This window comes from Lytechinus variegatus, chromosome 1 (genome assembly GCF_018143015.1).
Source record: "Lytechinus variegatus isolate NC3 chromosome 1, Lvar_3.0, whole genome shotgun sequence".
Taxonomy (NCBI): domain Eukaryota; kingdom Metazoa; phylum Echinodermata; class Echinoidea; order Temnopleuroida; family Toxopneustidae; genus Lytechinus; species Lytechinus variegatus.
The window spans coordinates 89628107-89655650 of NC_054740.1; the positions used below are offsets into that span (position 1 = coordinate 89628107).

At 35.0% G+C, this 27544-nt stretch overlaps 1 protein-coding gene across 4 annotated transcripts in view; it reads left to right on the forward strand.

Annotated features, from left to right (window-relative positions):
- Nucleotides 1-2161: 2161 nt before the first annotated feature.
- The window catches only part of LOC121427884, an 82206-nt gene continuing 56823 nt past the window's right edge, over nucleotides 2162-27544 (forward strand). For 3 of the 4 annotated variants that reach the window (XM_041624460.1, XM_041624475.1, XM_041624467.1), the window contains exons 1-13: nucleotides 2164-2612; nucleotides 18387-18509; nucleotides 20383-21099; nucleotides 21416-21823; nucleotides 22519-22629; nucleotides 23126-23260; nucleotides 23672-23794; nucleotides 24022-24126; nucleotides 24717-24836; nucleotides 25186-25308; nucleotides 25888-26007; nucleotides 26487-26690; nucleotides 26998-27123. In XM_041624460.1, coding sequence (XP_041480394.1) covers nucleotides 2537-2612; nucleotides 18387-18509; nucleotides 20383-21099; nucleotides 21416-21823; nucleotides 22519-22629; nucleotides 23126-23260; nucleotides 23672-23794; nucleotides 24022-24126; nucleotides 24717-24836; nucleotides 25186-25308; nucleotides 25888-26007; nucleotides 26487-26690; nucleotides 26998-27123 — 2491 coding nt within the window. In that variant the 5' untranslated portion in view covers nucleotides 2164-2536. Of the gene's footprint in view, nucleotides 2613-18386; nucleotides 18510-20382; nucleotides 21100-21415; nucleotides 21824-22518; nucleotides 22630-23125; nucleotides 23261-23671; nucleotides 23795-24021; nucleotides 24127-24716; nucleotides 24837-25185; nucleotides 25309-25887; nucleotides 26008-26486; nucleotides 26691-26997; nucleotides 27124-27544 lie in introns of all 4 variants that reach the window. The other variant, XM_041624483.1, reaches the window with a different exon arrangement.

The window sequence follows — 27544 nt, forward strand, 5'->3', positions numbered from 1 at the left end:
TGGTACAGTGCGAGTCATGAACGAGCTCACAATTGTGTTTTCTTCTAACGAAACTTTTTTGTATGTCATGCAAGACTGGTCACCAACAATTTGAATTTAGTATTTTGCATTTAGGCCTATTTATAGTTTCTCTCTATAATTTTAGTCAGCTTCCAATTCTTAATGAGCAAACCAAACTACATCTTCGTCATCAGCTCTGTCAGGGACCATAGAGGCCGATCGGTATAACACCAGAGTGAGTTCGAGAAGGAAAGGAAAGGGGATTTGGAAAGGAAGCACTTCCATTCTAGGGAAGATATTTACGCTTTGCATGAGTTTTTACAAGATCCTAGATGCCATGAATCCATTATTTTAATCCATTCTAATAATTATATTCAAAATAATAACAGCTTTCTATTTTGAGGAGAAAATAGGATCCAGATAATGAAGTAGTCATTCAGCATATTGCTGAGATCTCCGACCGCAGAATAATAATAATAATAATAATAATAAGAAGTTCAGTCTATCAATATTTGAAAGAAATTTAAAATATAATGGCTGGTAATTCCAGAATTGATAGGGACTAAAATTGACTCTTGTATTTGCATGATTTAGGGTATAGAAGAAGATTGTCAGACCATCTAAAGATTTATTTTTAGGAATAAAAAAGAAAGCTCGCTATGAACGTTCAAGGAAATTAACTTTGGAAATGGAAGAGGCTATATACGGATCGTTCAATGGTTCCTTGACCCCTCTACACAAATATGTCGTGCAAGTATGTCAATTGGTTTTTATGCGAGACTGATCTCAATGACCAGAGCGTCATTGTGCAAATTTTACTCTTTCAATACCACAATCAACGGTTCATGACTTATTTCATTTGGGTATTAAGAACAAACAAAGTATGCTCCATAATTGGACGCAAACCATAATACAACGCTTTGTCTGGTTGATGTACCCTAAAGTGAAACACTTGATTTTTTTTCAGTTGATGGTAACTAGTTGAATAAAGATCCATGATGTCGTTTAATTATTGAACGGTTAATTTTATTATGTTACATTGTCCTGATACGTTTACTTCAACCCCACTATGATACGCCTTATTATTTAGCTAGTTTCTCCCACCACGGTGGTTTCTGAACGAAAGTTGTGAATGACCCCCTTTGGGGCCCTCTGTAAGTTTTTAATCCAAACTAGTCTAAAGGATATAATGGGAAGGCAGATCAGCATTGTGTAATTGTTTTTAAGCTGATAGAATGCGGACATTAACGATAACAATAGAAACTCACAGCTGTAACTTCAACTATCAGCTGATTTGAAGTGGGCCCTGCAAAATAATGAGAAATTAAGATATTACAATAACACAAGTTTAGGTGTACTTCATAATCATTTAAGTCATCAGTAATTGGAAAAAGACCCAGTGATAATCATTGTGTGATTTTAAAATAAGGTTGTAAATGTTTAGTTTTAAATATATATATAACTATAGAAATTATTAATATAAGCTCTCTTAAAAGCCAGTGCTTCTTGGTATTATGTTATCATAAATTTGATAATTTTTCAGTTATTTATGGAATTCAATCAAAGTGGGGGGGGGGGGGGTTCAACCAAAAAGTGTTGAAAAGTTACATTTTTACCGAAAATAAATTTGAGTTTGATAAAAAAAAACTTTTACGCGTTTTGCCACCCCCCCCCTTCCCTCGGGAAAAAATATCTGCATACGGCCATGGTAGGGAATAGAGTCATATATGTATATTTTTTAAAGAAAACATTATATTTCCTCATCGAGCAACTTTGTAAACCGTCTTTTAAGTATATGGTTCGCTTCCTGATTGGGTACTCCCAAATGTTTCGGTCCAAATACCGTAAAGCAACTGGAAAGACGTATAATGGGACAGCTCTTGCTTATTTTTCGCTCTATTGCAGAAGAAATCAGTGGCAATCGTCGTCTGAGTTCAATAACTCTGAGGAAAAAAATCACCATCGAAAGTCCGTGGCGTACTTCTCTTCGGCCTATACACGACTCACGTGCAAAAACCCTCTCACACACTCACCCATATACACCCCATCACACTCACACACTCTGCTGGCTTACCATTGCGATTAGTTATATGCCGCAATTTTTGTACGGTGACTCCCAAATCCCTTTCTCAAACATAACTTTGCTATTGTTGATTCCCAATGATGCAGACTTTCTTCCCCTTGTGCGCATGATCAGAAAATCGGCGTGATTCCGATCAACTTAATACTCTCTTCACGAATGAGATAACAGGATCTTCTTCACGAAAACGCACTTGCCATTGCCGTCTTTCGTCTGTCTGAGTCGCCAAAAAGGAGATCACTTTCTACTCAAATAACAGTTTTTATTTCTTCACACTGGCAATTACAGGATAAATATGGACTGGACAAAAACTGTTGCTCGACGTTAGGAAATCTCCATTTATCATATTGGAAGGATATAAAACAAATTGTGTAACATCGATCAGACTTGAGGATTTATCTGTCATCAGTCCCGCGCAACTATATTAAGGAAATGCACTGTTGAAAGTTTGTAAGCATGGTCAGAATGGGGATATATGGAATATCAAAACTCTCCCTTCTGGGTGGGATACTCAGCCTCATACTCTTTCAAAGTAAGTTATCGCATGTTTCTTGTAATTTTCAGTCCGAATCTTTTCTCACTCACACGCTAACGTTTTATCGATTTTTTTTCTCTAGATTGCTGTTACACGCCTATAGACTATCGATTTTTCAGTCTTTCACTAAACATACAATAAAACTAGCAGTACGCCCATGCGCTACTGCTTCTACAACTGACGATCTATACAGTTATACATGTAGGTCAAAAGTTTTACACATGTTGAGCCACTTACAAAAATGATTAATATCTTGTTTCTTTGTCATGTTCACTTTTTATCATTGCCTATACTAAATTATTCTTGTCACCGAAAGCAAAACTGATTGATTAAACGATTTTTATTTCATCCATTTCCCGTGTTTTCATCTACATCATCATCTTCGACATCATCACGACCGCGACATCCACCACTACCACCACCAACACCAACACCACCGCCACCACAATTTCCATCCATTATCGTCGTCATCATTACTCTCTTTTATTATGATCATTAACTACATTAACTACTATTCTGGTTTTGTTGCAGTATTTAACTTCCCTCCTCTCTAATGCATTACTTCTTTTCTGGATCTTTGCTTCTCTATATTTATATGCTTATATCTTCATACCCCCTTTATTTTCCCTCTCCTATTATCATTAAACAGTTCCTTCTCCCCGTGAGACTTTTAATCCCCTGAATCTAATTGGGGGTAATAATGAAAGTAAGAAGTGGTCATTAGCTGCCGGTAATAGGAATTCCTCTTCTTTTGTTCCAGCTCCGATACAAACCTTTTAATGTTAGACTTGACTTTGTACATTGTTTTTTTTTAAGCCAAGAAAATGTGCTTTTGCTATTCTTCTTCTGCTGCTATAATCTTCCATGTGCTCTGCAGCCTATTTCGAAGATGAAATTGAACTTGGATGCCTTTGAATTAATTCGAAATACTTAACAGTGAAATCATAAGGTTATGAATTAATTCATTTGATACGTGAAATGAATTTGTACAAGAATATAATTCTAAAGTTGAAAAGGGAGATATATTTAAAAAGTTGATGAAGTCGTATCGAAGATATCATATAGTTATCTGATGTATTTAGCAAATAAAAATGGATACATACCAAAATGAATGTTTGGTTTTATTCCGTAAAATGTAGTGCTTGTAGACATGTGTATTAAATGAATTCTCAAAACCAGTCTATTAACAAACATTAATTTAAGTAAATCTCGTAAATGGAGAGATTTGACAGAGATGCAATATTGGTTAGATATGACATGACGTAAAATATATACAGGAGAAAAGAGCTAGCAAGCCAGGTTAACTTAGAATAATCTAGTTAAATCCTTATAATCGTTATATTATTACCATATTACCCTTACCGATGATCCAGGTATATCTTTCATCAAAGTTCTTTCGTCAAGATTAAAATTTGAATATGTATGACATTCTTGTTGAATAATTTCTAAGCATTTAGAGCCTCCCCATTTTTTACATTCGTTAACAACATGAAATTTGTTCACATAATTATTGTATCTATTTATTCATTCTTATTAAAAATAGATATTCATTCATATTGATTTAGGGGCAGTTTCTGATCATTAGGAAGTTAAAGAATGCTAAGATGAAGTTAACAAGGCAATGTTAATTTAGATATGTCTATAATGGTACATGCCAAAATCCTTGCAATTTTCTATACTTGTCTTGAAATATTAATTCCATTACTAGTTGTCATGACTGATCATAATTTGTATCGAATGAACCTGTTAAAGGTTCATTGTTAATACAAATTTAAGTCCTTAAGACTGTAGTAATTGAAATGGGCATATTTTAGAATTTTTCTTCTGACTGTCTCATTTATACTATTAGATTGATTTTTCATATTTTATATTGAGAGAAATTATGGATACATAGAGAACTACATCACCAGCAGAAAGACATTACACTCTATACATACATACATACATACATACATACATACATATATATAAGTTTATTTATGTATGCACTTGACTACTTATTGGGGTGATATGAAGATAACACTTAATTACAATACTGTTTCATTGATCCTCAATGACCACTTTGGAAAATTAGGCATACACTATAATTTTATCAAATAGTATATTTAAAATGTTGTGAAATACACACTAGCTATAATAGATGTTGGGAAAATTTTTAACCAGCACGAAGGTAATTACATATATGTGTCCAACCATTTTGTTGCAGTATTTATATCAAAATGGGAAATAAGCAGCAGTTGCTTTACAATGAGCAAAATTTTCATCACACTTGATGAATAAAAATGCCCAATGTTGGTTGGACACAATCAAAATTACCCTCATGTAGTATTTGCATTACGTCATGTAGCAATACTTTCTGCGATATGTGAATATGTATTAACTAAGAAATATAATTATTTGTAGTTTTTTTTATTTCATTTATTTTTTTTTCGGGGGGGGGGCTTCGCTTTTAACCCTTTTTATTTTTTTTAGAACAAGTAATTTGTGTCAAATTCGCCGATTCTATACAGTATTCGATTATTGCTTTTTTGTGTGATGTGTGATATTAATATCAGAACACTTATGGGGGATGACTTTTCCAGGATTTGTAACGTTCATTGGTTTCAAAACAATTCAGGGATTGTATCTATTCATCGATTTCATTATGTAGCGTTCTTTACATGCTGTCAACCTATTGTTCAGATTAGCGAATAGCACCCAATTTTTTGCATTTTTGTCTCATTGGTAATCACCCGCCATGCCCGCTAGTCCAATTGACCTGTTGTGGTATTGTCTTTTTTTGTAAAGGAAAAATAGGCTTCAGTATTTCCTTTCAAATTCACGTCGATCATATTATGCAAAATCAACTTGATTTAAAATAGGAGAGGAAACAATTTCAAAGACTTTTGACGTCTATTTAGTAATGTGTCGATTTTGAAATGGTCACTAGGTTGGCGACTGATTGGAACTCGAAAGAGAAAAAGTGTAAAATACAATACAAGTCTAGTTATAGATACATTGCATTTAAGCTAAGATTTTACTGGATTAGCGGATAGCACCCAATTTTCCAATCATTTTTGTCTCATTGAAAATCACCCGCCATGGCCGCTAGTCCAATTGACCTGTCGTGGTATTGTCTTTTTTTGTGTAACAGAAAACATTTTCAAAGAATTTTGACGACCTTTTTTTAGTACTGTGTCGATTTTTTAAATGGTCACTCGGTTGGTGACTGATTGGAACTCTAAAGAGAAAAAGTGTAAAATACAATACAAGTGTAGTTGTAGTTAAGACTGCATTAAAGCAGATAAATATCGTAGTAGTTAAAGCGTGAGTGAACCAAGAGGCAAAACTATTGAAAGACAAGTGTATTTAAAACGTTATTAGAAAGTTCGATACAAAGTGAGCATACCTTCATTCACTTCTAATAAAAAATAACATTGAACTTTACCTGTTAAATGCATAGCCCTCGCATTATAGCCTCTACATGTATGCGCTTAAAGAAAAAGATATGATGGAAAAGAAGAAATATGCTTGCTACAATGTACCAAGCATTTACATGAATATAAAAGAATAAAATCAATAGTTCCATAATTTGTCATCATTGCATATTTTGATCAGACACGATTGTGTCTTTGGGTCTTTACTGACAAACTGATGCTGTACCTGCGTTTTTACATTTGGTTTAGTGTTAGGTAAGTATTTAATATCTATTAATGGGTTAGTGTAAACAGTTGCAAGAACATAAAGTATTTTATGAAATATCAAATTACTTATATACGGGTGACCGGATAGATTTTAATCCTCCGAATTCTTGTTACAGCATTATTTATGATATAACCCGCTTTTTGGGATACATGAAAATTAAGTTGATTGTCTACTTGATGGCGCATACTTATACCGGTACATTTCTCTTTTTTCAACGTAATCCATCATAAAGATGGGTCTATGAAGTTTTATTACACCCTTATGAGAACTTAGTTATGTAACATTATTAAGCTCCAGCAACTTTCCATATTTTTTGAGATAATGAGAAGGTACTATCTAAACTTCAAACAAACGAATGTTCAGAATAAGAGCCCTTACTAAATATTTGAAGTTGTCTGTATACTGGTACTTTTTAATCGCCTTGCATTATTGAGTCTTGACAATCTTCATTTTCCTTATGTTTGGTGAAATGAATTGAAAAATAATCTGACTAAATAAGATTATTTTGAATTTTAGATAGAATTTGTGTCGACAGTAGTAAGTAGTTATATTTCATTTTTAAAAGTGAGAGTGGTTTTGAAATTCAGAAACTAATTATAATAGGCCTACACAAAATCACATTTTGCATTTCTTTCGAACTACTCTTAAGTGAAAGGGGTATGATGTACGAATTCAAACTCATGGACATATTGAAATAATTAACATGTTTTCCTGTTCTTTCGATGGTAATACTCTGTATCCCAGGTACATGTAAACTGGTTTCTATAATTCTACAAAGACCATTATGTTTTGGATTTATTTCCAATTATAAACTATTAGAAAACATATACATGTATACCACTCAGAGGGGAGGTATTGATGATGACGTTGCAACTTTGTGAGGCACGATGAGGGTCGCCCGGATTTTATGATCACGTTATCTACATGTGATTATTGGCTGATTTTATTCTTTTTAATGGTTAAACACAAAACAACAATTATCAGTACAAACTCCGTATGCGCTTGATATATTATAATGGATATCATTAATCAAATGCGTATATGTTCGGTAAATACGTGCAATCATAATTATACTGCCTCTGAGATAACACCCCCCGAAAAAAATAATGAAATAAATAAATTAATTAATTAATTAATAAAGAAGAAGAAAAAAACTAAATAAATGAATTGAATAAATAGGCAAATGATAAAAAGGAATCAACAAAAAATAATGAATGAATAAATAAAAGATGAATTTGCTGGCTTCCCACATTCGGTGTCAAAGACAGTCGATTTTAATTTATACACGATCTCCATATCATTTTAGACCGTTATTAATAGAAAACCCTTTTCCATCATGAAAATGTTATAAATACGTCCTATTTTGTATCAATTTAAAATTATCTCCTTCGCAAAATAATCAATAGCTATCAAAATGATTAATTTGAACTTTATCATACGATAATAGTAAATAATTAGAGAGGAACGAATACACTACCCCGATTGTTCTTGAGATCAATTGGAATTATGTCAAGCTAGTTAGGGCCTACATATAAAAGGTCTTCTCACGAAATCCCTAAAATATGAATACATCAATTTTGATATTGCATATTATGTACATAATGTATATTAGCATGCAGTTGTAAATATGACGAAGATATTGACAAAAATTATTTGAAACATCCTTAGTCATGTTGCTTCTGCAACGCATAATTTGGGAAATACATGTATACAAGTTCCGCCGCATCGTCGAAATATCGGCCAGCTTCAATAATCATAATTCATCATTTTTCATACTCTTAATTTCGTAAGAAATGTAAAAACAGAGCTTTTATAGAAAATTCTTGTCAGAAAATGAAACAAAAGGGAAAGCTTTTCCTGAAGAATGTACCGTGGGTGTGGCCGACGTTGGTTTGTGGTATCGTCGTGTGAAAGGACTAATAAGAAATATGCATTCAGCGGTTGACGTCACGAGATATGCTTTTGTCTGCTTCACGATTAGCATGCGAATAAGGGTTGTTTGTTCTTATATTGTGGTTGGAAATACTAAATGAAGTGTAAATCAAAAGCAAAGGAAAAAAAAGTGATGCCTCCTATTTGGAATATGAACAATATCAACTTACATGAAGTTAGTCAATATCAATCATTCGGAATTTTAGTCCAAAATGCAAAGGTATTTGGAGAAAATACTGCCTTTCTACCTGCTATACGTTGTAATTGCGCTTTACATGTAATTTTTTTAATAAAGTTATGGCATTTCCCATCGGTTCGGACTATTGCACCATTACTTAAATTGGTACATAATTGTACATATTGAACAAAGAAAAACAAACGTTTTGCTTTGTCATTTAGCTTCCATTGGTTCCCTTATTCACGTCAATTAATTTTGTCAAAAACTACATGTATGTATATTATTTGTAGCACATGTATCTAATTGAAGAAAGACACCATTCATTAATTGGGCTGCCAAGATTATTATGTGAACACGAATTGAATATACATGCGAAGCTAGGGTTACGGCCGGAAGCATCACACTCTTTACATATTCAAGGAAATTTTCGCGCACGACCTATATCTCCATTATATTATAAAGAAAATATGAAATTTTAAAGATATGTGTTTCGTGGGGATGCGTTAGTTTATTCGGATAAATTGATTTACACGGATGGCAGTACTTTATTTGTAGTTTTTGTTCTATAATTCAAACTGGAGTTATGATATTCAATAAGTTGATATGTTATATGAGTGACTATATGATTAAAATTTGGTGATTAAACTTCCTTGCTTAAGTGTATAACTATTTAAGATGAACTCACATCAAGGTGTCCTAAATCCATTTCATATTGTGCTCATGCAAACACTTCTTGTTTCCGAAATCGTGCTGTTTAGCTCGCTTGTCAACCGAATAACAGACTGTTGGATCCAGTCGAGCTGGTTTCACCCACATTGTCTCGGTTATAAGTCCACATTCGAGACTTCACGGGCAAGATTCTTTCGAAGTTTTTTGATGTGTAAAGAGTGCTATGTTTATCGTTAACAAACAAATAAGACAATAGAACATGGTGAAGAAAGACTTTAAGTAGTGTTATATTCATCACAGTCAGACGAATTTCTTAAGGCTTAAAAACCACATCGATGTACCTCTATATACAAGGGCTATGGGGGTCTAGAGGGTCTGCTGCTGGCTCCGAACATTTTATTTACTTAGATTTATCACCCTCATTATTAAGTCATTACAAGTCAAACGTCTTTTACAAATTTTTTATACGTATATAAGCTCTTGTTCCTGTGGAAAGGTTTTGGTGGTATCGTGAATCCGGACTTCTTACATGTCATAATTACATCTACATGTATTAATCTACATATTGTTCAGTCTTAAATACAGTACTTATAATGACTCCATATTCCCCCAAATATCAACCAATTTCACCTTCGACTCTAACTTTGTTAACCAAAGCATCTGTCTTTTCTTGCAAAAAGAACGATTTAATACAACTGCGACGAGATATTTTGCATTGCTAATGAGGGGCTATACGTATTATGGTCACTCCATTTGACAGGGGTATCTGTGATCTGATAGCATGGATAGCGGAAACAAAGTCATGAAGGCATAGACAGTAAAAGCATATCGAGATCGAAAGCTAAAGCGTACCATGGAAAGCAAGTTAGAGAGAGAGAGAGCGGGGGGGGGGGGGATATGGAGATAGACGGGTATGGATAGGGACAGGGATACCCGTTTTGGTGACACTAACTATATAATAAATAACCAGGATAACGAATTTTTCGAATCGTTCACTTCTTCTATCATTCAATAAACACAATCTGTAAACAAATTATTCGAGAACTGACATTCCAGACATCTTTAAATATACTTTTCAGTGAGAAGAATAGGTTAAACGCTTAACCATTTGGAACACATTATATTTACATTCAACAAGATGGCGATGCAAACTCAAAATGAATACCAGTGTTTATGAAAAGTACATAGTACCATGGTAACATGAACACGAATCCTTACAAGACAGCATTCCCTTGGATTCGGTCATCAGCCGCATTGTATTTTTAAATATAAAAACAAAAACTCCACCTTCCACCCTTGTAGCATTACTACCACTACCACCACCACCATCATCATCATCGTAGTAAGAATAATGATAATTATCATCATCATTGCATTACCACCAACATCATCGTCACAATAATAATAATCATTATCATCATCGCGATCATCACCGTCATCATATTAATTCATCATAATCATTTTCATCATCATGCACAAAGATTACTTGTAAAATTTGTAATTTGTGTAAAACTTTGTTCAAAATGATGTCATGGCCGTACGCAGAAAATTTTCGCTGGGGGCAGCACACGTAAACTTTTTCAAAAAATCTCAAAAGTGAAAGGGCGAATCGAGCGAGCATGCTATTGGTACATTTTTGCATTTTGTCAAGTGAAATTGAAGTATTTGTGCATAGTTTTGTGAAAATTTTCAGTAAAAAAATGTAAGTTTTCAAATTTCTACCCCCCTGCTGCGTACGGCCATAAATGGTGAAAATGATAATAATTATCTGTACACTTGTTTGTATATAAAGCTCTCAACACTTTGTCAGGGGTCTTTAAATTACTCTACAATAATGCACTAAAATATTCTCCTGCCTTCACCAGTGTGGCTGCAACGTCATTCCTGTCAGATACATCACCTGGGACCCGTTGCATAAAGCTTTTTCCATAAAAAAAACCCTGGCATTTTTTTGCCAGAGTTTTTGAATATGTAATTTTCAATGGCATAATTTTGTTTGCCAGAGTTTTTTATGGCAAAAGTTGTATGCAACGGGCCCCAGGGTTGTACGTGCGTAGCACAGTGTGGAAAAATTTCTTGCTGAAGGAAATAATACTATATGGCTGAAATGAAGTCTATTCTTCAGAATGGTACGCGCGTTAAAACCCAAGATAACAACAACATACAGCGCGTCCCAAAAAAAACTATACACTTTTGAAATGGCCGCCAAATAAAAAATCTAGCACTTTGGGGAAGAAGACCCACATATATGGAAAGCCAATGAAGTCAATTTTCAAATGACACCAAAAAGTTGGAAAACTATTCATGCTTGAGCGAGCACTGCCCACTGAAACAAAGGGTATGAAATTTAGGGTGGGCTGGAATTAGCCTTCCAATTTATTTCAGTTGTTGTGAGGCAAATCCTTTCGAACTTGCAAAGTTAAGGGCGTTGTGATAAATTAATAATCAACCGTGATCAGTTTTGATAACTTAACCAAATTTTATAAGTTATTAAATTGAACTTTAATGCATGAGTGAACACAAATTACAATTTCGGGGCAGCATTTCAACTTTATCATGGGGATCTCAGCAATGTGTTCATGGGAGTCGGGAGAATAGGGGGTGAGATAGGGCTTAAGTGGGAGAAGTAGGTTGATGAAATAAGGGTCAACAGAACATTCAGCCCCCGCCCCCTCCCTCTTTCCCGGCCTCCCCTCCGGTTGAGAGACTGATGGCTATTCTCATGTACGCATGAAGTCCAGAGCAGAATGTTGGTTTAATGATTAATTATGAATTAGGGCATCAATTTTTTCCTATCAATCATTTAATCAACAATTTATCAGTAAATCAACTCATTCAATGTGCAGTGTGATCAATCAAACATTCATTTTTTCCAATAAAATATTTCATTAATCATCATCATTAAATTTTTTGGTAATCATTCAAACTGACCATCAGCCACCGGTCACTTGGCAGTTAAGTTTTGAAAAGGCTACAATTCAGGAGGTGAGACAAAGAGAGAGGGGGGCTGGGAAATGGAGGTGAAGAGGGGAGGGTACATATGACTTTTAATTTGTAAAAGGACAAAAAGAAGAGGAATGCCCTTTTAACCAAGTCTTAGCATATCTCGCCCTCTTGCTTGTAACAGGTACATGTACCATCACATTACTCTGACTCTCACGAACACACTTCTGATGTCCACAAGATGAATATGCTACACTAAAATTACAATTCCTGTTCACTCATGCATTACATTTCAATTTAGTAATTCATGAAATTTTCCTATTAAAACCAAAACTTATCTCACTCATGAATAGCATAGCACCCTTATAGCTTTGTAAGTTCCAAGGGACTAACCTCTCAAAAAACTGTATGGCTAATTCCTGCCCAGCCTAGCCAAGCTTAGTCTCTCAGGAGGGGAGAAGTGGGGGAGGGGATGCTAAATGTTCTGTTGACCTTTAGCCCATCAACTTACTTCACCTACCTAAGTCATATTACCCCCTCTTCTCCTGACTGTCATGAACACATTGTTGAGATCCACATGATCCACATGATAAAGCTGGACTAAAAATTGCAATTCATGATCGCTCATGCATTAAATTTCAATTTAATAACGTATGAAATTTTCACAAACAACAAACTGATCACATCTGATCTTTAATTCACCAAATAACCTTCAACTTTGCAAGTACCAAACAAAAAATCTGAAAGAAATTGGAAGGCTAATTCCAGCCCACCCTAGTTTGCATACCCTTTTTTTCAGTGGGCAGTGCTCGCTCAAGCATGAATAATTTTCCAACTTTTTGGTGTCATTTGAAAGTTGACTTTATTGGCTTTCCATATCTATAAGTCTTTTCCCCCAAAGTGCTACATTTTTTATTTGGCAGCCATTTCAAAAGTGTATAGTTTTTTTTGGGACGCACTGTAGAAACATAAAAGTATTGATTTAAACATGGTAAAGGGGAGATGGTCAAGACTATGTGATATCAACATGATAAAGGAGTCATAATTTTTCTTTAATTACTCATGTGATTATCATAGATAGATCACAAATATTCCATCAATATTTTTTCCACTAAATATGACAACTCGTATATTCATTGATGGTTGTTAAATTAATTGTGACGCCAAAACATGCACTCCCCCTTTCATCTCTATTTTATCATAAATCTACTAGCTTCACAGTATCTATCGCGGTTTTTTCCATCATATCAGATTTGCTGTACAAAATTAAAGATACATCCCATATGCCATGGGACGTGCTTATGTTTTTTTAAAGGTCAAGTCCACCTCAGAAAATTGTTGATTTAAATCAATAGAGAAAAATCAGACAGGCACAATGTTGAAAATTTCATCAAAATCGGATGTTAAATAAGAAAGTTATGACATTTCAAAGTTACGCTTATTTTTCACAGAATAGTTATATGAACGAGTCAGTTACATCCAAATGAGAGAGTCGATGATGTCACTCACTCACTATTTCTTTTGTTTTTTATTGTTTGAATTATACAATATTTCAATTATTACGAGTTTGACAATAAGTATCTCCTTGCCTGAACCACAAAATGTTAAAATAATGGAATTCCACGTGTTCAGGGAGGAATGAAACTTTATTTCACATGACAATGACGAGAAAATAAAAATATTTCATATTTCCTATAATTATAATAGAAAAGAAATAGTGAGTGATGTCATCAGTTCCCTCATTTGCATACCGACCGAGATGTGCATATAACTGTTTTGTGAAATGAAGCGAAACTTTAAAATGTCATAACTTTCTTATTTTACATTCGATTTTGATGAAATTTTCAGCGTTATGCTTGTTGGATTTTTCTTTTTTTCATTCAAATCAAGTTTTTGTTGGGGTGGACTTGTCCTTTAAGCTTTCATTGATGCATTGGAAGAATAATTGCTGAAAATAACAACGCAAAATATTCCAAGAAGTTATCACTACTTGAAGACTCTTAAAGCGTCGGTGTTTATCTTGTTCAAATAACTATAAGTGATTTGTTTGCGAATTCTGACCGGCAGGAATACACGAGAATCAATCATAAAAATGTGAAGAATTCCCTTATAACTTGAAATTATTTAATAAATGGGAAAAAAGTAGATTAGAAGAAATTATCAAGTGGATAGCATAAATTATTGAAGAAGCCCCCTTAAATCCGTTAAAAAAAGAAGATAAACCACAAGGCCAAAGGAGGAGAGTGGGTGATAACGTTTCTTTGACTGGGAGTTTAGGTTGGGTGTGGTGCTCAATTCAACCATTGTGTATATTTACCCAGCGTGTCGGCCGTTGTTAAAAAGCAATAGCGGCGATTCATTGCTAGGAGCTTAAGGATGTACCAAATAACACACCGATTACATCTAACAAGGCGCCAAATCTTCACTGCACATTTGAGTGAACCAGATCGCACGACCTGTAGGCCTACCATTTATTTTTCATATGAGTTAACAGATGATTTAACAGAGCAATTAATAAGAGAGTGGAATATGTAGAATGACCAACATGACCAAGTAAGATATTGAATACAGGTTAATTAAACACACCGATTTGACCCTTATAAGTAGTCAAAGCATTATGAAACATAAAAAGTTTGTACTTTTTTGTACATCATAAATTATGTCATATTGTCTCAATACATGTGATTTGAAAGAAATACTTTACTCTTAAAAAATTCAGGGAAATGATTAAATAATGCTTATAGCCTATATCACACCTGATATTTCTGGATGTAAATGAAGTGAATTGACTCTGAAGACAATTTATGACGGAAAGTAAATTTAACTTTCTCCTAGAACTTGGGAATAATTTTAGATTTTCGCCAACATATTTTGTCTTCTTTCTGAATTGACATCTGAATTAAGGGCATGCACCAGGTAGACGCGGGTCAATAGTGTGTTAGGGTAAGGGCAATTGGATGGGGGGGGGGGGGTCGGGAGGTAGACGGTCTGATTTCTATTTTTCTGTATGTATGTATATCATCATAATTTCTTGTATTGAGTGTCGTTGAGTATCAATTAAGCACATTCCCTGTAGTGACCCCGAATGATTTTAAACAACAAAACCTGTTAAATTAAAAAAAAAATCATGATCTAAATGCAGTTAGATTTCTTTAGCTTGATATCTCTTGTCATAAGCTTGTTAGGTAAACTATGTGAACTGAACTGATATAAATTTGATAAATCATAAATAAAATTCAATATTCTGTCTACGTGAGAAACGTGCTTGATTTCCAGTTGAAGTTGCAAAATTACAAGAATGAGATATTTGGCTTATGTTCTGGCATATGATTTCTTTAGTAAACAGCTCTCCTCATTCTCCTGTTTTTTTTTTTTTTTATCTCATTCAGTCTTAACACTTACCATATCGGGGCTTTTTTTTTTTGGGGGGGGGGGGTGGTTATATGACCGATGGGTGAATACCCCCCCCCCCCTCTTGAGATTTCGGCTGCCGATCGCGCGAACACCGTCAAAATCGGCATGATATTGTGTGCGATGTGATCTACAAGGCTGTATGGTTAATTTTTCAGATATAATTAGATTTTTTAATATGAATTAATTATGCTAATTCATGCGTAAATCATATAACACTCTTTGCTCTTATTAACTTAAAAGCTCTCAGAATGCTAATGTTTGGTGTTAATATTTGTTATAACATTGCTAACAATTCTTATTGCAATGAAAAAAATCTGGTTTGAAAACGAATTTTTTTATGTAATTTATTTTTTTAAGCATTTCTTTTTTTTCACCAAATTTATAACAGAACCTTTTTTGAAGCATAGTTACATGTATGCTGAAATAAATTAATTTTCAGCTGATGGAAGTAAAATAACAAATTGTTTATGAGTAAGATGAGAAATTTCAACTTGCGTTGACTTTGTACACAAAATAACGTTTTAGAGCAATTTTAGGTATTATAATTATGCATTTACGTAATGTTGCGTAGTTTTTCATCCGCATAACTTCGACCCAATCCATAAATGTTCATTTTATGGTAACTTTGCCTCCAAAGGTAACTTCAGTGAAATCCTTATTTTGATTGGCTGTTGAGCCTTGTAACCATGGTGTTTACCATTGAATGGCAACGTTACCGTTATAATAAATTTTATACAATGGGCTCCAGGGGAGCGTTTCATCAACATCTTGTTCGACAAGTTGTCAGATCTGACAACTTTCCCCGATTCTGATTGGCTGAGAGTCTGTTACTTTGGTAATTGTCGGATAAAACAGGACTTGTCGGATCAAACATTCGCTCCCCAGATGTCATGAGTTTGGTCACAAAAGATGCGCAAGACTTCAGAGTAAAAAGTCAGCGAGTGGCGCGGTCGAACATTTTCGAGCAGCGAATCCCCCTCCCCCGGCTGGTTTAGGGTTATTAAGAAGTGGGACACTTCCAGTTCCCATTGTTTAAGAGGGAAGCTGATGACACATCCCATTGAAGAAGAACAAGATTGAAAGGCATTTTGATTCTACATTGACACTTTTATCTTCTACAACTCCCAATCCACAGCCTGAGAACCTGTGGGTTGTTTGGTGTAGACGCACAAAAAGAGAAGAATTCGATGTAACAAAGCATCTTTTGTAAACTCAGTGCGACCGCGCCTTAAATCCATTGATTTGATGAGATTCAAAAAAGCTTTTCACTAAAGCTCGCATGTGCATGGGATCGGGAACGGCGTGTTCATTGATGCAGGAATGACACGATCGAGGAGCGTGGACAGGTTGGACAAAATTCCCTTGAAACACTGGACGTCGAGATATTCGTTACATAAAGTTGTTACAATGTAGAAAGTTAACCGTAATCATTTATTCCTATAAATTATAACACGGAAACATTTCAAGAGTCACATACATGTTAGATGCATTACATATCAGTACAAAATATACAGAAAACTAAACTTTTTTTTATTATTTTTGAAAAAAAAAATGTATAAACCCGATCTATGATGCCATTTGTGATTTTCAGCTAGAGTTGGAACATCCGTTGTGAGTTCATGTTCTGACGCTTGTTGCATAAGACCGATAGTATTTGTTCGTAACTTGCTATGCTAACACTAGAATGGCATAAGTGTCCCCATAACCAATCAAATTAAACTTCTTAGTTTTGTGCAATGGAGTCACAATGAAGCATATCTAGGGGCTATTCCACGGTTACTCACGTTACATTTGGAGACACCTTGACTCATACTTGGAGCTGTAACTCCATTATTATTGATAGGAACTAAACATCTCCGTATCACAACAAAGTACACAGTCTGACTATCCTTTGTATAAAAACAAAACTTGGGAAATTCTATTATGCTCCTGGCAAATCTTTGGAATGTGTCGGTTACTCACGTTACAGATTTGTCCCAACCTGTGGAATTGCCCATAGGCATATTTTGTTTTTGTCATAGACTGCATGAATTTCACCCCCCCCCAAAAAAAAAAAATGATTAAAGTAAAAATTCCTGCCGGACATGCATTGGAACATTTCTGATACTACATGTACTTCCTGCTACATTCGAGAATACAAAATTATTACAAACATGCTCCAGTCATGCCAGTGTGAATGATACCTCTGAATTTGAAACAAATACACACACCATCTGCTGTAGCTAGTAATAATTCAAATAATTTCCCTGATTTATGTTTACTGTCTAATCATTGAATTGATATGCATGTATAGGTTTAAAATATTTCTAAGTTCGCCTTAGTTTTCACAATGTGTATTGCTATTTTCCAAACAGTTTGCAATCACAGAAAGTTTCGCGCCATTGAACATTGAGCACTGTCATCAGCCGTACGCTCCCACCCGTTGAAAACTGGGCTACATTTCACAATGATTTCGTTCACCTGTGACGTATTCAAAGTTGCAAATTACTTTTTCTTAAATGATGAAAGCCACAATGTTTGCCTAACCTTGAATATTATACGACATACGTAATATATCGTGTAAATGTAATACTGTTGTTTGTCTCTTAGGTGAGGCCATATATATTTATTGATATGAATTCTGTAATATGGTCCAATTAAAAATCAACTGGCCAAGTAAAAATATACTGCAAACCAGTAAGATATATACTGCAAACCAATAAAACTACACGGAAAACTAGTAAAATTATACTGAAAACCAGTAAAAATATACTGGTTTTACTAGTTTCTCTTACATTTTACTTGTTTTATTTGCCTCCAATTTAAGTTGTTAAGCGCTTAGAAACCGTATCAAGCGTTATAAAAGCTCCTTATTGTTGTTGTTGTTATTGTTATTATTATCATTATCATCATCATCATTGTTATAAGAACGTAATAAAACCATTTTACATTTTTCTGTTTCTTGTCCAAAGTTGAAGCAGCTGACAAACCATCAAAGTCGTCGGATTCAGTATGGTCATCGACGACAAACCTACGACAAGAAACATTACAGGGGGCTTCAGCAATACACACAGCAACTCATTTATCAAGTCAAAGTAAGTAATGACCCCCCACTTCTGAATAAAAAAAAAACGATCCTTTCATTGTTGCCAACCAGAACAGGCTTTCTAGAATAGAAATAATGGAAAGAGAAAAATAGTACGGCATGGTCGAGAAGTGTGTGTGTGGGAGATCGAGAGATAGAGTAGGGTGGGGGAGGACAGGAAGGAAGAGGGGGGGGGTATGATATATTTCACGACCTGTGAGCCTAAGGATAAACTTTAACCCTAAAAGGACTGGGGGTGGCATGATGCCCCCCCGACGTTTCACGCGATATTTCCAAAATGAAAAAAGATAGCGCCGCAATTTTTTTATCACTTTTTTTTAAAGTCTCGCGCAACTTTTGAGTCAAAATATGCGACATACGGGTATATCATCGCGATGTCACGTTACTCTTTACGAGACAATGTCATGCCGAAAATGGCTCATTTAAAGTATTGTGAAACTTCCTTGAACTTTTCTTGAATTCTGACCATAGTGTCCATGGTAGCATTTGCAAAAGTAGAGTACCTAGCGTATGATCTGTTCCCATTTAGTGTAATATTTGAGCCAGTAAGGAGACAACGTTACGTAAACATATTTCGTAAAGAATAAGTTTAGGGGGTATATGGGGAATCTTTTACAGTATATTCTATCGTGATAAAATGAGGTTCAAAGATGGTCAAGGTCTGCATTCTATAAAATCCACGCATTTGATACATCGAATGTATGACTAATGTCATCATTCTATGTAATGTTTATTCAAATTTTGTCCTTCATGAATAAAAAAAGTTGATTTTACTTCCTATTGATTAACATCACATCATACACACATATGAAAGTGTGAAATAATTATGATTTTCATCCGATTACATAAGAAAAGGGAAACGGGGCATGCCATCATCAGCCCACTTATTGAACATTCGTGATGGTGTGCATAGTGTGTAATTCTTTTCACAAAATATTGCTAAATTTTACGATTCAATAACCGTATTTTCTTTTCCGCATTTTGCTCATTTAATTTTACTGTTTATTTACATATAATTCATTTTATGCCAGAGTTTTCTTTTAAAAACTTTACGCATTATTACACAATCAATTTCATATTTATTAAATCTGGTTTTAGTTCGAAAAAAATAATAATCGAGGACGAGTCTACACCTAAGCTTATAACCTTCCATGCGGCCATGCCCGAATGATGACCAACAAATGAACTAAAAAATGAATACTAATCCTCCGCTCCATTTATCAGGTTTCATCCTGCAAGAAAAGCTAGCTGATGGCACCGTTTCTTGATTTGTAAAAGAGAGACAACACATTCCAAAAAGGGAGTTAATAGAAAAGAGATGCTTCTGCAGCTCGAATCCCTCCTGCGTGGGTTTATGACAATACAGCATTATGTTTTTTTTTAATCTTCATCTAGATAATGCAGTATCCCGTATCCCTTTTTATTTCCACGCCCGTTCACGCCCGTTTCTTCTCGATCGATTTTCCTTCTCATTTCTCATTTTCTGCCTGACGTCTCTTGAAAGTTTAATTTGCAAGCTGCCGTTATCCTATTTTTTTTCTTCAAACATTTATGGACATATCAGTTGATGGGGATAAGGATGGGGTTAGGATGATGATGATGATGGTGATGATGATGATGATGATGATGATGATGAGGATCATGCGTGACTATGGATGTTACAACTGAATGTTGTACTTGGTATTATAGTGTAGAACGTATTTTATGGTGTATTACTGCCATGTATTGATAGTCTGAGGATTAGTCTGAATCATATCATATCACGGGGAATATACAAAAATGAGAATGGGTTGTTTTGTAAATTTATACCATAGACATAGAGATGTGGAAGCATTAATACGATTAATTTCCCTTTTTAACAGGAACTCAGTCATTACCAAGAAGAGATGAAGAATGGCAAGTGAATGACGAAATCTTACAAACTGTTGATAACAACAGATTAAAACAATTACAAGATGTTATATCAGATATTTATTTTAAAAAATCACCACGTGTTTCAACTGCTGCAACACCTAAAGAATTGTTAACTGAAGTTCCAAGATATGCAACGACAGAAACATCTTCTAAAGACTATATAACAGAAACAGACTTAAGAGCCAAATTTGGGACAACGGTGAACGTTGAAAGTTTAACGAAAGTTAATTCAAACATTCAAACTACGACATCGTCCGAAACGCTGACGGAAGGCAATCAGAAATATTTAATGGCCACAGAAAAACCTGAAGCTGAAATTCTCACTGAACATCCTTCATTTACGACATCGGGATTGACAACGGAAGAGGCAGAGACTTTCACAGTTTCATCAGCGACGCAACAGCCAAAAGTCGAAGATCTTGCGACAGAAGCAAATTTGAAGTCAAGAACGACAGCCTCTTTTTACCCTGAGGTGGTCACTGAAGGAGAACAGAAAACGGAATCCTCAACAGCCAAGTCAGCTATTTCAGATCATGTTACTATCGCAGACAGTACTGACAGCGTGTTGCAAAGTGATTTTGGTGTAGAGCATTCTTCAAGAACTGATGAATCGGGAAAGAAAGAAGACGATGAAGAATTCACCACCAGTGATGAAGCCATAATAGGTAATACATTCTCTCTACCCCCTTTTTTCTCATCTTTGCCACTTTCTCTCTATCCCTTCTCTCTTGCTCACATGTCTCTTTGAAGTTGTTTATAAAATGCATGGCTTGAGCAATATCATTGTCAGACTTATGTCATTGTCATTTCATGGCTTTTCATTTTCATGGATCAAATCAAATAATAACTACCCAATTTTTTGTTTAAATCATGTACTAAATACTTCTAGCTGTTTATGATAATATTTGGAATAGGACATTCATCTACTTTCTTTCTCTCTTTAATCCATATACTTTTTATTCTGCATCGTTCCTTTCACAGACTCGACAAATTCCCCATTTCCAGTCGATTTAGTTCTTCCTGTCGGAGATGCCCCGGCGCATGAGGATCAAGAAAATAAAGCTGATGTTGTGAATGAGGGTGAAGACAACGCCATCCATGTTCTACAGCGGCCAGCTACCGCCACTGACGGTCCAAGTTCTGTTAACAACATTGGTGCAATGCCACATCACCCTCAGACAACACCCAATGCTGTACGCAATGCGCAAAAAGTGTTAAGGAAAGGACAGGAAAGTGAAAGTACCACGACATCAGAATTGTTGGATAAGGTCGTCACTGTTGTTTCCATGACGGGAGATGAGGTGACCAAGGTCAGAAGTTCCACTGAACCGGATGTCCAGGTTGTGACAGAGAGAATTTCAGGATCTACTACAGCTGAGACTCTTGACGGTATAGCAAACTTCATTATTTAATGAAAATCTGTCAGTTAAAGTATGGACCTAGAAGGTCCATGGTTAGAGGGAAGGAGAGAGAGAGCGATTATGTAATTCCTTCGTTCTTCCCTCTCTCTCTCTCTTTCTCTCTCTCTCTTTATATAAATCTTTAATTTTCCAATAAGTGTCTTTCATTATTTTATCCCATCCAACATTTTTTGTTGCACAGCTGACTTTTCAGATGGTTTTTCTTTTAATCTTCATACTTACGTCAACTGCATGATTTGTTTACGCAACCTTTAACAACGTGATGAATATTCTATTCAGACTTTTCATGAGACCAGATAAATAGGGTGTGCTGTTGCGAGGGAAAGATTCATTGCACATTTGCACACATCACGTATAAGTTTGGCGTTCTTCCACTCCTAACTCTTTGCAAGAACATATACCACACTTCACCAGCTATTGGACATGTTGGAACAGTCATTTGGGTGTTTCCTTTAGACTTTAGACTTTCATGAATACATCACTGTGTAAGAGATAATGCGAAATAGTAGTGCTTAAATCACACACTGTATACAAGAGAAAATATCGTTAATATTATGAGCTCAATAACCCATTCATTCCAAGAGCGTAACAATACAAAATGAAATTATAAATTTATGGTAGCACTTATGGTAGCACAATGGAATTCTTTATATCATCCCATAGAAAAATTATCTGGATTCTTTCGATGCGCTGATGGTACACTTATCGACATTGCATCTCACTGCGACAAGAAGGCTGATTGCCCCGACTATTCTGATGAGGATTCTTGTAATGGTAAACATAATCGTCAATATCACAGCTATTTACCAACAAATTACTTTCATATATATACGGATATCATCACGATTACAAAACTGAATAGAGGACTTGAACAGTAAAGTTTACATCCTCTTTTGATGACGATCATTGAAACATTATCAATTCTGAATTTCATTGTACGATTAAAGCAATTAAATCTTATTTCGTACTGTATCATTTCTTGAAGTGATGCCTTTCAGTTAAATTCTTAATTTGTTTTGCCCTTTTAGATTTCATTTTCAACTGATAAGATTCTAGTCATAACCAGATTTTTATTTAAAAGGCGAGATATACCAGAATTTTGAATATGAGTGATATTCATGCTTCAAAAAGATATCTTAAGAGTATTTCTTTAGTAGATTTCCTGTCGAGTGTAAGACCATTCATATGGTTTTGTTTATGGTTATGTTCTTTTCCAAATAATATTAGAACATTTTCTTATTGAGGCAGTGTGAATTTCTTTATAATACAGCCGATGAGAAGGCGAGCCTGACCAATGAGATTCATCGACCCTTATTCAATTGGAACGACGTAGCCTCGAAAGGGTCACGTGATGACCCACTGATCTCATTGGACGATTCAAACGCTGGTGTGATGGAAATGGAACGTAAGGGCACTGGTTAAATATACACATATTTTGAAATAGTAAACATGCCTCATATCACAATATATGAACAATGTACTATATTGTTCAAGATTTTGTATAAGACGTAATATTGGATGGGGGTATGATACCCGGAAACTATTTAATAGTTTACTCGGGATTTTTGAAAATTCATACATTGAAATTGTGAATATTTATATGCTTTGTAAAATCATCGGATATTACGATCAATATTGATTAATGAAATATTAAAAGAACAGTTCATGAAATTACCACCTTCTCAGATCTTCTGGCGTGTAGGATTATATGATTGTATTGTTGTCTTTATTTTGCTGCTTTGTTACCTGACTGTACTTATAGAGTCAAGCTTTTGACACAAAACATGTCATCTATTTTTTTTTGTTAATCATACAGAGAGTAGAACTGAGGCACCACTTACGTTTCGTTGTGAGGAAGGAGGCCTTGTCATTCCAATTTCTGCTCTTTGTGACAAGAGAATCGACTGTCCTGACGAATCCGATGAGTACAGCTGTGATGGTGAGAAATTTCAGAAAGAATTTGTCCAAACTGTTATTTCATAGATCTTTTGCAAACGCAACTAACGCTCTTTGACATTTTATCAAACCTGATGAAACAATTGAAACGATAATCTGATGGCCGTCTCCAAATGTGACGTCTTTCTTAAATATGGTTGAAGATGGAGTTTTTCAGAGCTTCTTCCGCTACCTTTGGTAATGAATACTTTTTACTTCGTTGAATTTCAGGCAAAAAGTACGTGACTGAAGCTCCCACAACCGTGGAAACCTCGACAAAACAATGGACAATGGAGCCGAAGTTTGGAAATTCACCAACTATAGAGATTCTGAACGGTATGCTTAATCCATTTATACTTGTGAAAATTTTTGTCTACGATTATTATTAACGTGAAATTACTCTATATGCATCAGAGACCCTATGCATGTCCATTTTTTTTCTCTTTTTAATCACTATCCTCTATTGCATTTATTTTCTTAATAGCCTCATACAGTTACTCCTTAGACTCGATTCATCGCCGTATCATTGAATATCAAACATACTAAATGGTTAGCTGGGCTGCAGTTAGGTTTAAAAGCCTTCGACACTGTTTAGAGTGGATACGTGCATCTGAGTTTTCTCCATCATAACTGTCAATATAATTAAAATTATGTAGAATAGTTTTATTGTTAATATGTTCTTGTTATTATTTATATTTTCTTTGTGTATATAATTCTGTTCCCATTGTGTTCTTTTTAATCAATTTGGAAATAATTTGAATTGAAAATTGAATTGAATAATTGGTAATCAAAAGGTAAATTGACATGCTCGATAACGTAGTAACAAATAAACATTATGATTATGTTTTCACCAATCTTCTCTCTATCTCCTTACCCTTACACGTTTCACTCTTATTTCTTTTTCTTGGTTATCACTGATTATACAGAGGAGAATGAAGAGACCGAGTTCTTCCGATGCCTGGATGGTAGTGCGGTTATTCCCATGAGATCTGTGTGTGATAAGAAGTGGGATTGTGAGGATTTCTCTGACGAAGACGAATGTGATTGTAAGAAAACAAATTTCCTTAAATGATTCAAAACATTTATTTTCCAAAAATCCTAATTATCAGAAGTACAGTTAAAAGATCTAAACAGTTTTGTTGAGAGTATATTGAGTTGGGTTCAACTCTGGGGTTAACTACTTTGATCAACCGCTTAAACCCAGCCTCACCCTTGCTGATTATGTCTGTATCTCCCATTGGAATAATATTACATTATTGAAATCCACGTCAATGCAGTCGTATTTCATGCATGCTTGAACTCAGTACGGTTGATTATGAAGAGCTTTTACATTGTGGAAATTTATAGAAAACAATATATCTAACATGCATTCTAATCCGATCTTTTGGTCCGCAGCGAAAGGTAAACTGCCTGGTGTCAAACCAAACAAGACCAAGCCAGGATTACCTTGGGCGAATCCTAAACCTCCTGCACATCTTCCAAATAGGGAACAGAACATGGTTGTCCAAGAAATATCGGGTGAGTTATAGTAATACCTCTTGGCAATCATACGGAAAAATGACTCGCATATGTTGTGACCCCTCACATAGAAAACGAGAAGGATATCTAAAATGTTACAATCACATCGATATGATTTTCAGTTCAATCACGCATACATAAAACGTTGCAAGTGACTCTCTAAATATTGACTGGAAATGTTCATTTAAGGGGACTAGCCTAAGTATTTTATGGGTCTCTGCATTCTGTTTGAAATTGGTTTTCACACATGCACCGAATTAGGAATATATATTTTTTGTAATGCTAATCGTTATAATCTATGCTTAGTAAAACATGTGATTTAATAAGCAAAACAATAAATAAGCAACAAAAAAAAAAACCACGAAATAATGAAAATATTAGTCAATAAATAAAAGACCGGTATAGTTATAAAATGAATGGAAATGAGTTATAAGCTCCTGCAGATCTAATACATAAGGCAACCAGTTGGCGGCTATATATGCATTACATTTGCTAAATGGATTCATCTGAAAAAAACTGTAGGATTATGATTCGAAACAACATTGCATATAACATCTCTATATTGTCTTCATTTTCAAGATGAAAAGGGTGCTCTTCCAGAATTCTGGCAGTGTGAGAACGGTAACTACATCTTCATAAGCTCAGTCTGTGACAAGAAAGATGACTGTGGTGACTTTTCAGATGAAGATGACTGCAAAGGTAATCAATGGATTTCATGTCAGGATAAACTTATGAGTGTTCATTAATGATGCCAATGAAATAAAACACGCGGTACAAGCAAAGCATATTCTGACAAATGCAGATTTTGGACAGTTAGAATAATAACTTTGGACGCAGGGTACAGTATATTATGTGGTTTGGGAATGGCTGTTAAATAAAACGAAGAAGTGTTGTGGCTCAGTGGATAATTCTCCTGCGGACTTTGCACGACAAGGCCCATGGTTCAAATTCCACCGCAGCAATTGCGTCCTTTGGCAAGGCGTTTATTTTTGTTTGCCACTCTCCACCCAGGTGTAGTAAATGGGTACCCAGTAGGAAGGAATTCCTTAAATGCTCGAGCGTCCGATCAGGATAGCCGCACAGCCGGGGTAATATTTTGATGGTAGTACTAACTGCATACGGTGTTTTCATAATCAATGCCCATAAATACTGAATTCTCTATCTATACACTTACTCAGGAAACCGGAAAGTTCCCGTCTCTGAAGCCCCAGATGTTAACAAAATTGTAACAACAATGTCGCCATTATCCAACGTATCAGAAAGCGGAACACTTGCCACGACCACATACATGTCAACAACCGTCAAATCAACGGCGGCATCTCTCACTCTCTTTCAAGTCGATGATGTGAAGTCATGGTCACAAGGGGTCACTCCTTCTATGGGTAATTCCAAATCTAAGAATTAAAAAATCAGTTTCAGATGTGGTGGATTTCCATTATCATGATGACATTATTCATTATAATTATGATGATCATGATAATTATCATGTTGATGATTATTTTCATTCTCCTGATTATAATCATTATTATGATGATGTCCAACGGTGGTGATGGTGATGATGATGATAACTATCATCATCATCAATGACACCACCATAGTTAACAATATAGAAATTCGAAACAACAATACATTCTTTAAACTCATTAATACTTTGAAATGTTGAAGAAATATTTTCTATGACCCTTTCAGATATCGTTGAAGAGAATTATCCTGTAGCAATGTTTCAATGCGATAATGGTCAACAAGTTGAAGCGGTCAAAGTCTGTGATCGCAATGTAGACTGTGATGATGGTTCCGACGAAGACGATTGTTACGGTAAGATTCAAGTCTGTAAATTCAAGACTCCCCCTTTTATTTTACTCTGGGTGATGAGTCTCCCTGATTTGAGGGCCTTTCAAACTGGAAGCATTCTCTTTTATAAATCGTGATCGAAGATTTACATCATTTTCATTTTACAGAATATTTATTCAGAATAGATTTACGGATATATCACTCTTAATATAATGTTCGCTGTTAGTAAATGATTAAGGGTTTTAACTGATTTCTCGAGTAAATGAGTCGATCGATCCTTGAAGATATCGAATACGCCATGTTTTTTTTTTCATTATCGATTAACCAAGTGAAAGCTTGAGTATGTTGCTATAGGTTGACTCAATTAAGACTGAGCATGTAGCAAAAAAGCAAGCAACATATAGTCTTATCTGATGGGGAGAACGCATGTAGTTCAGAAATCAAA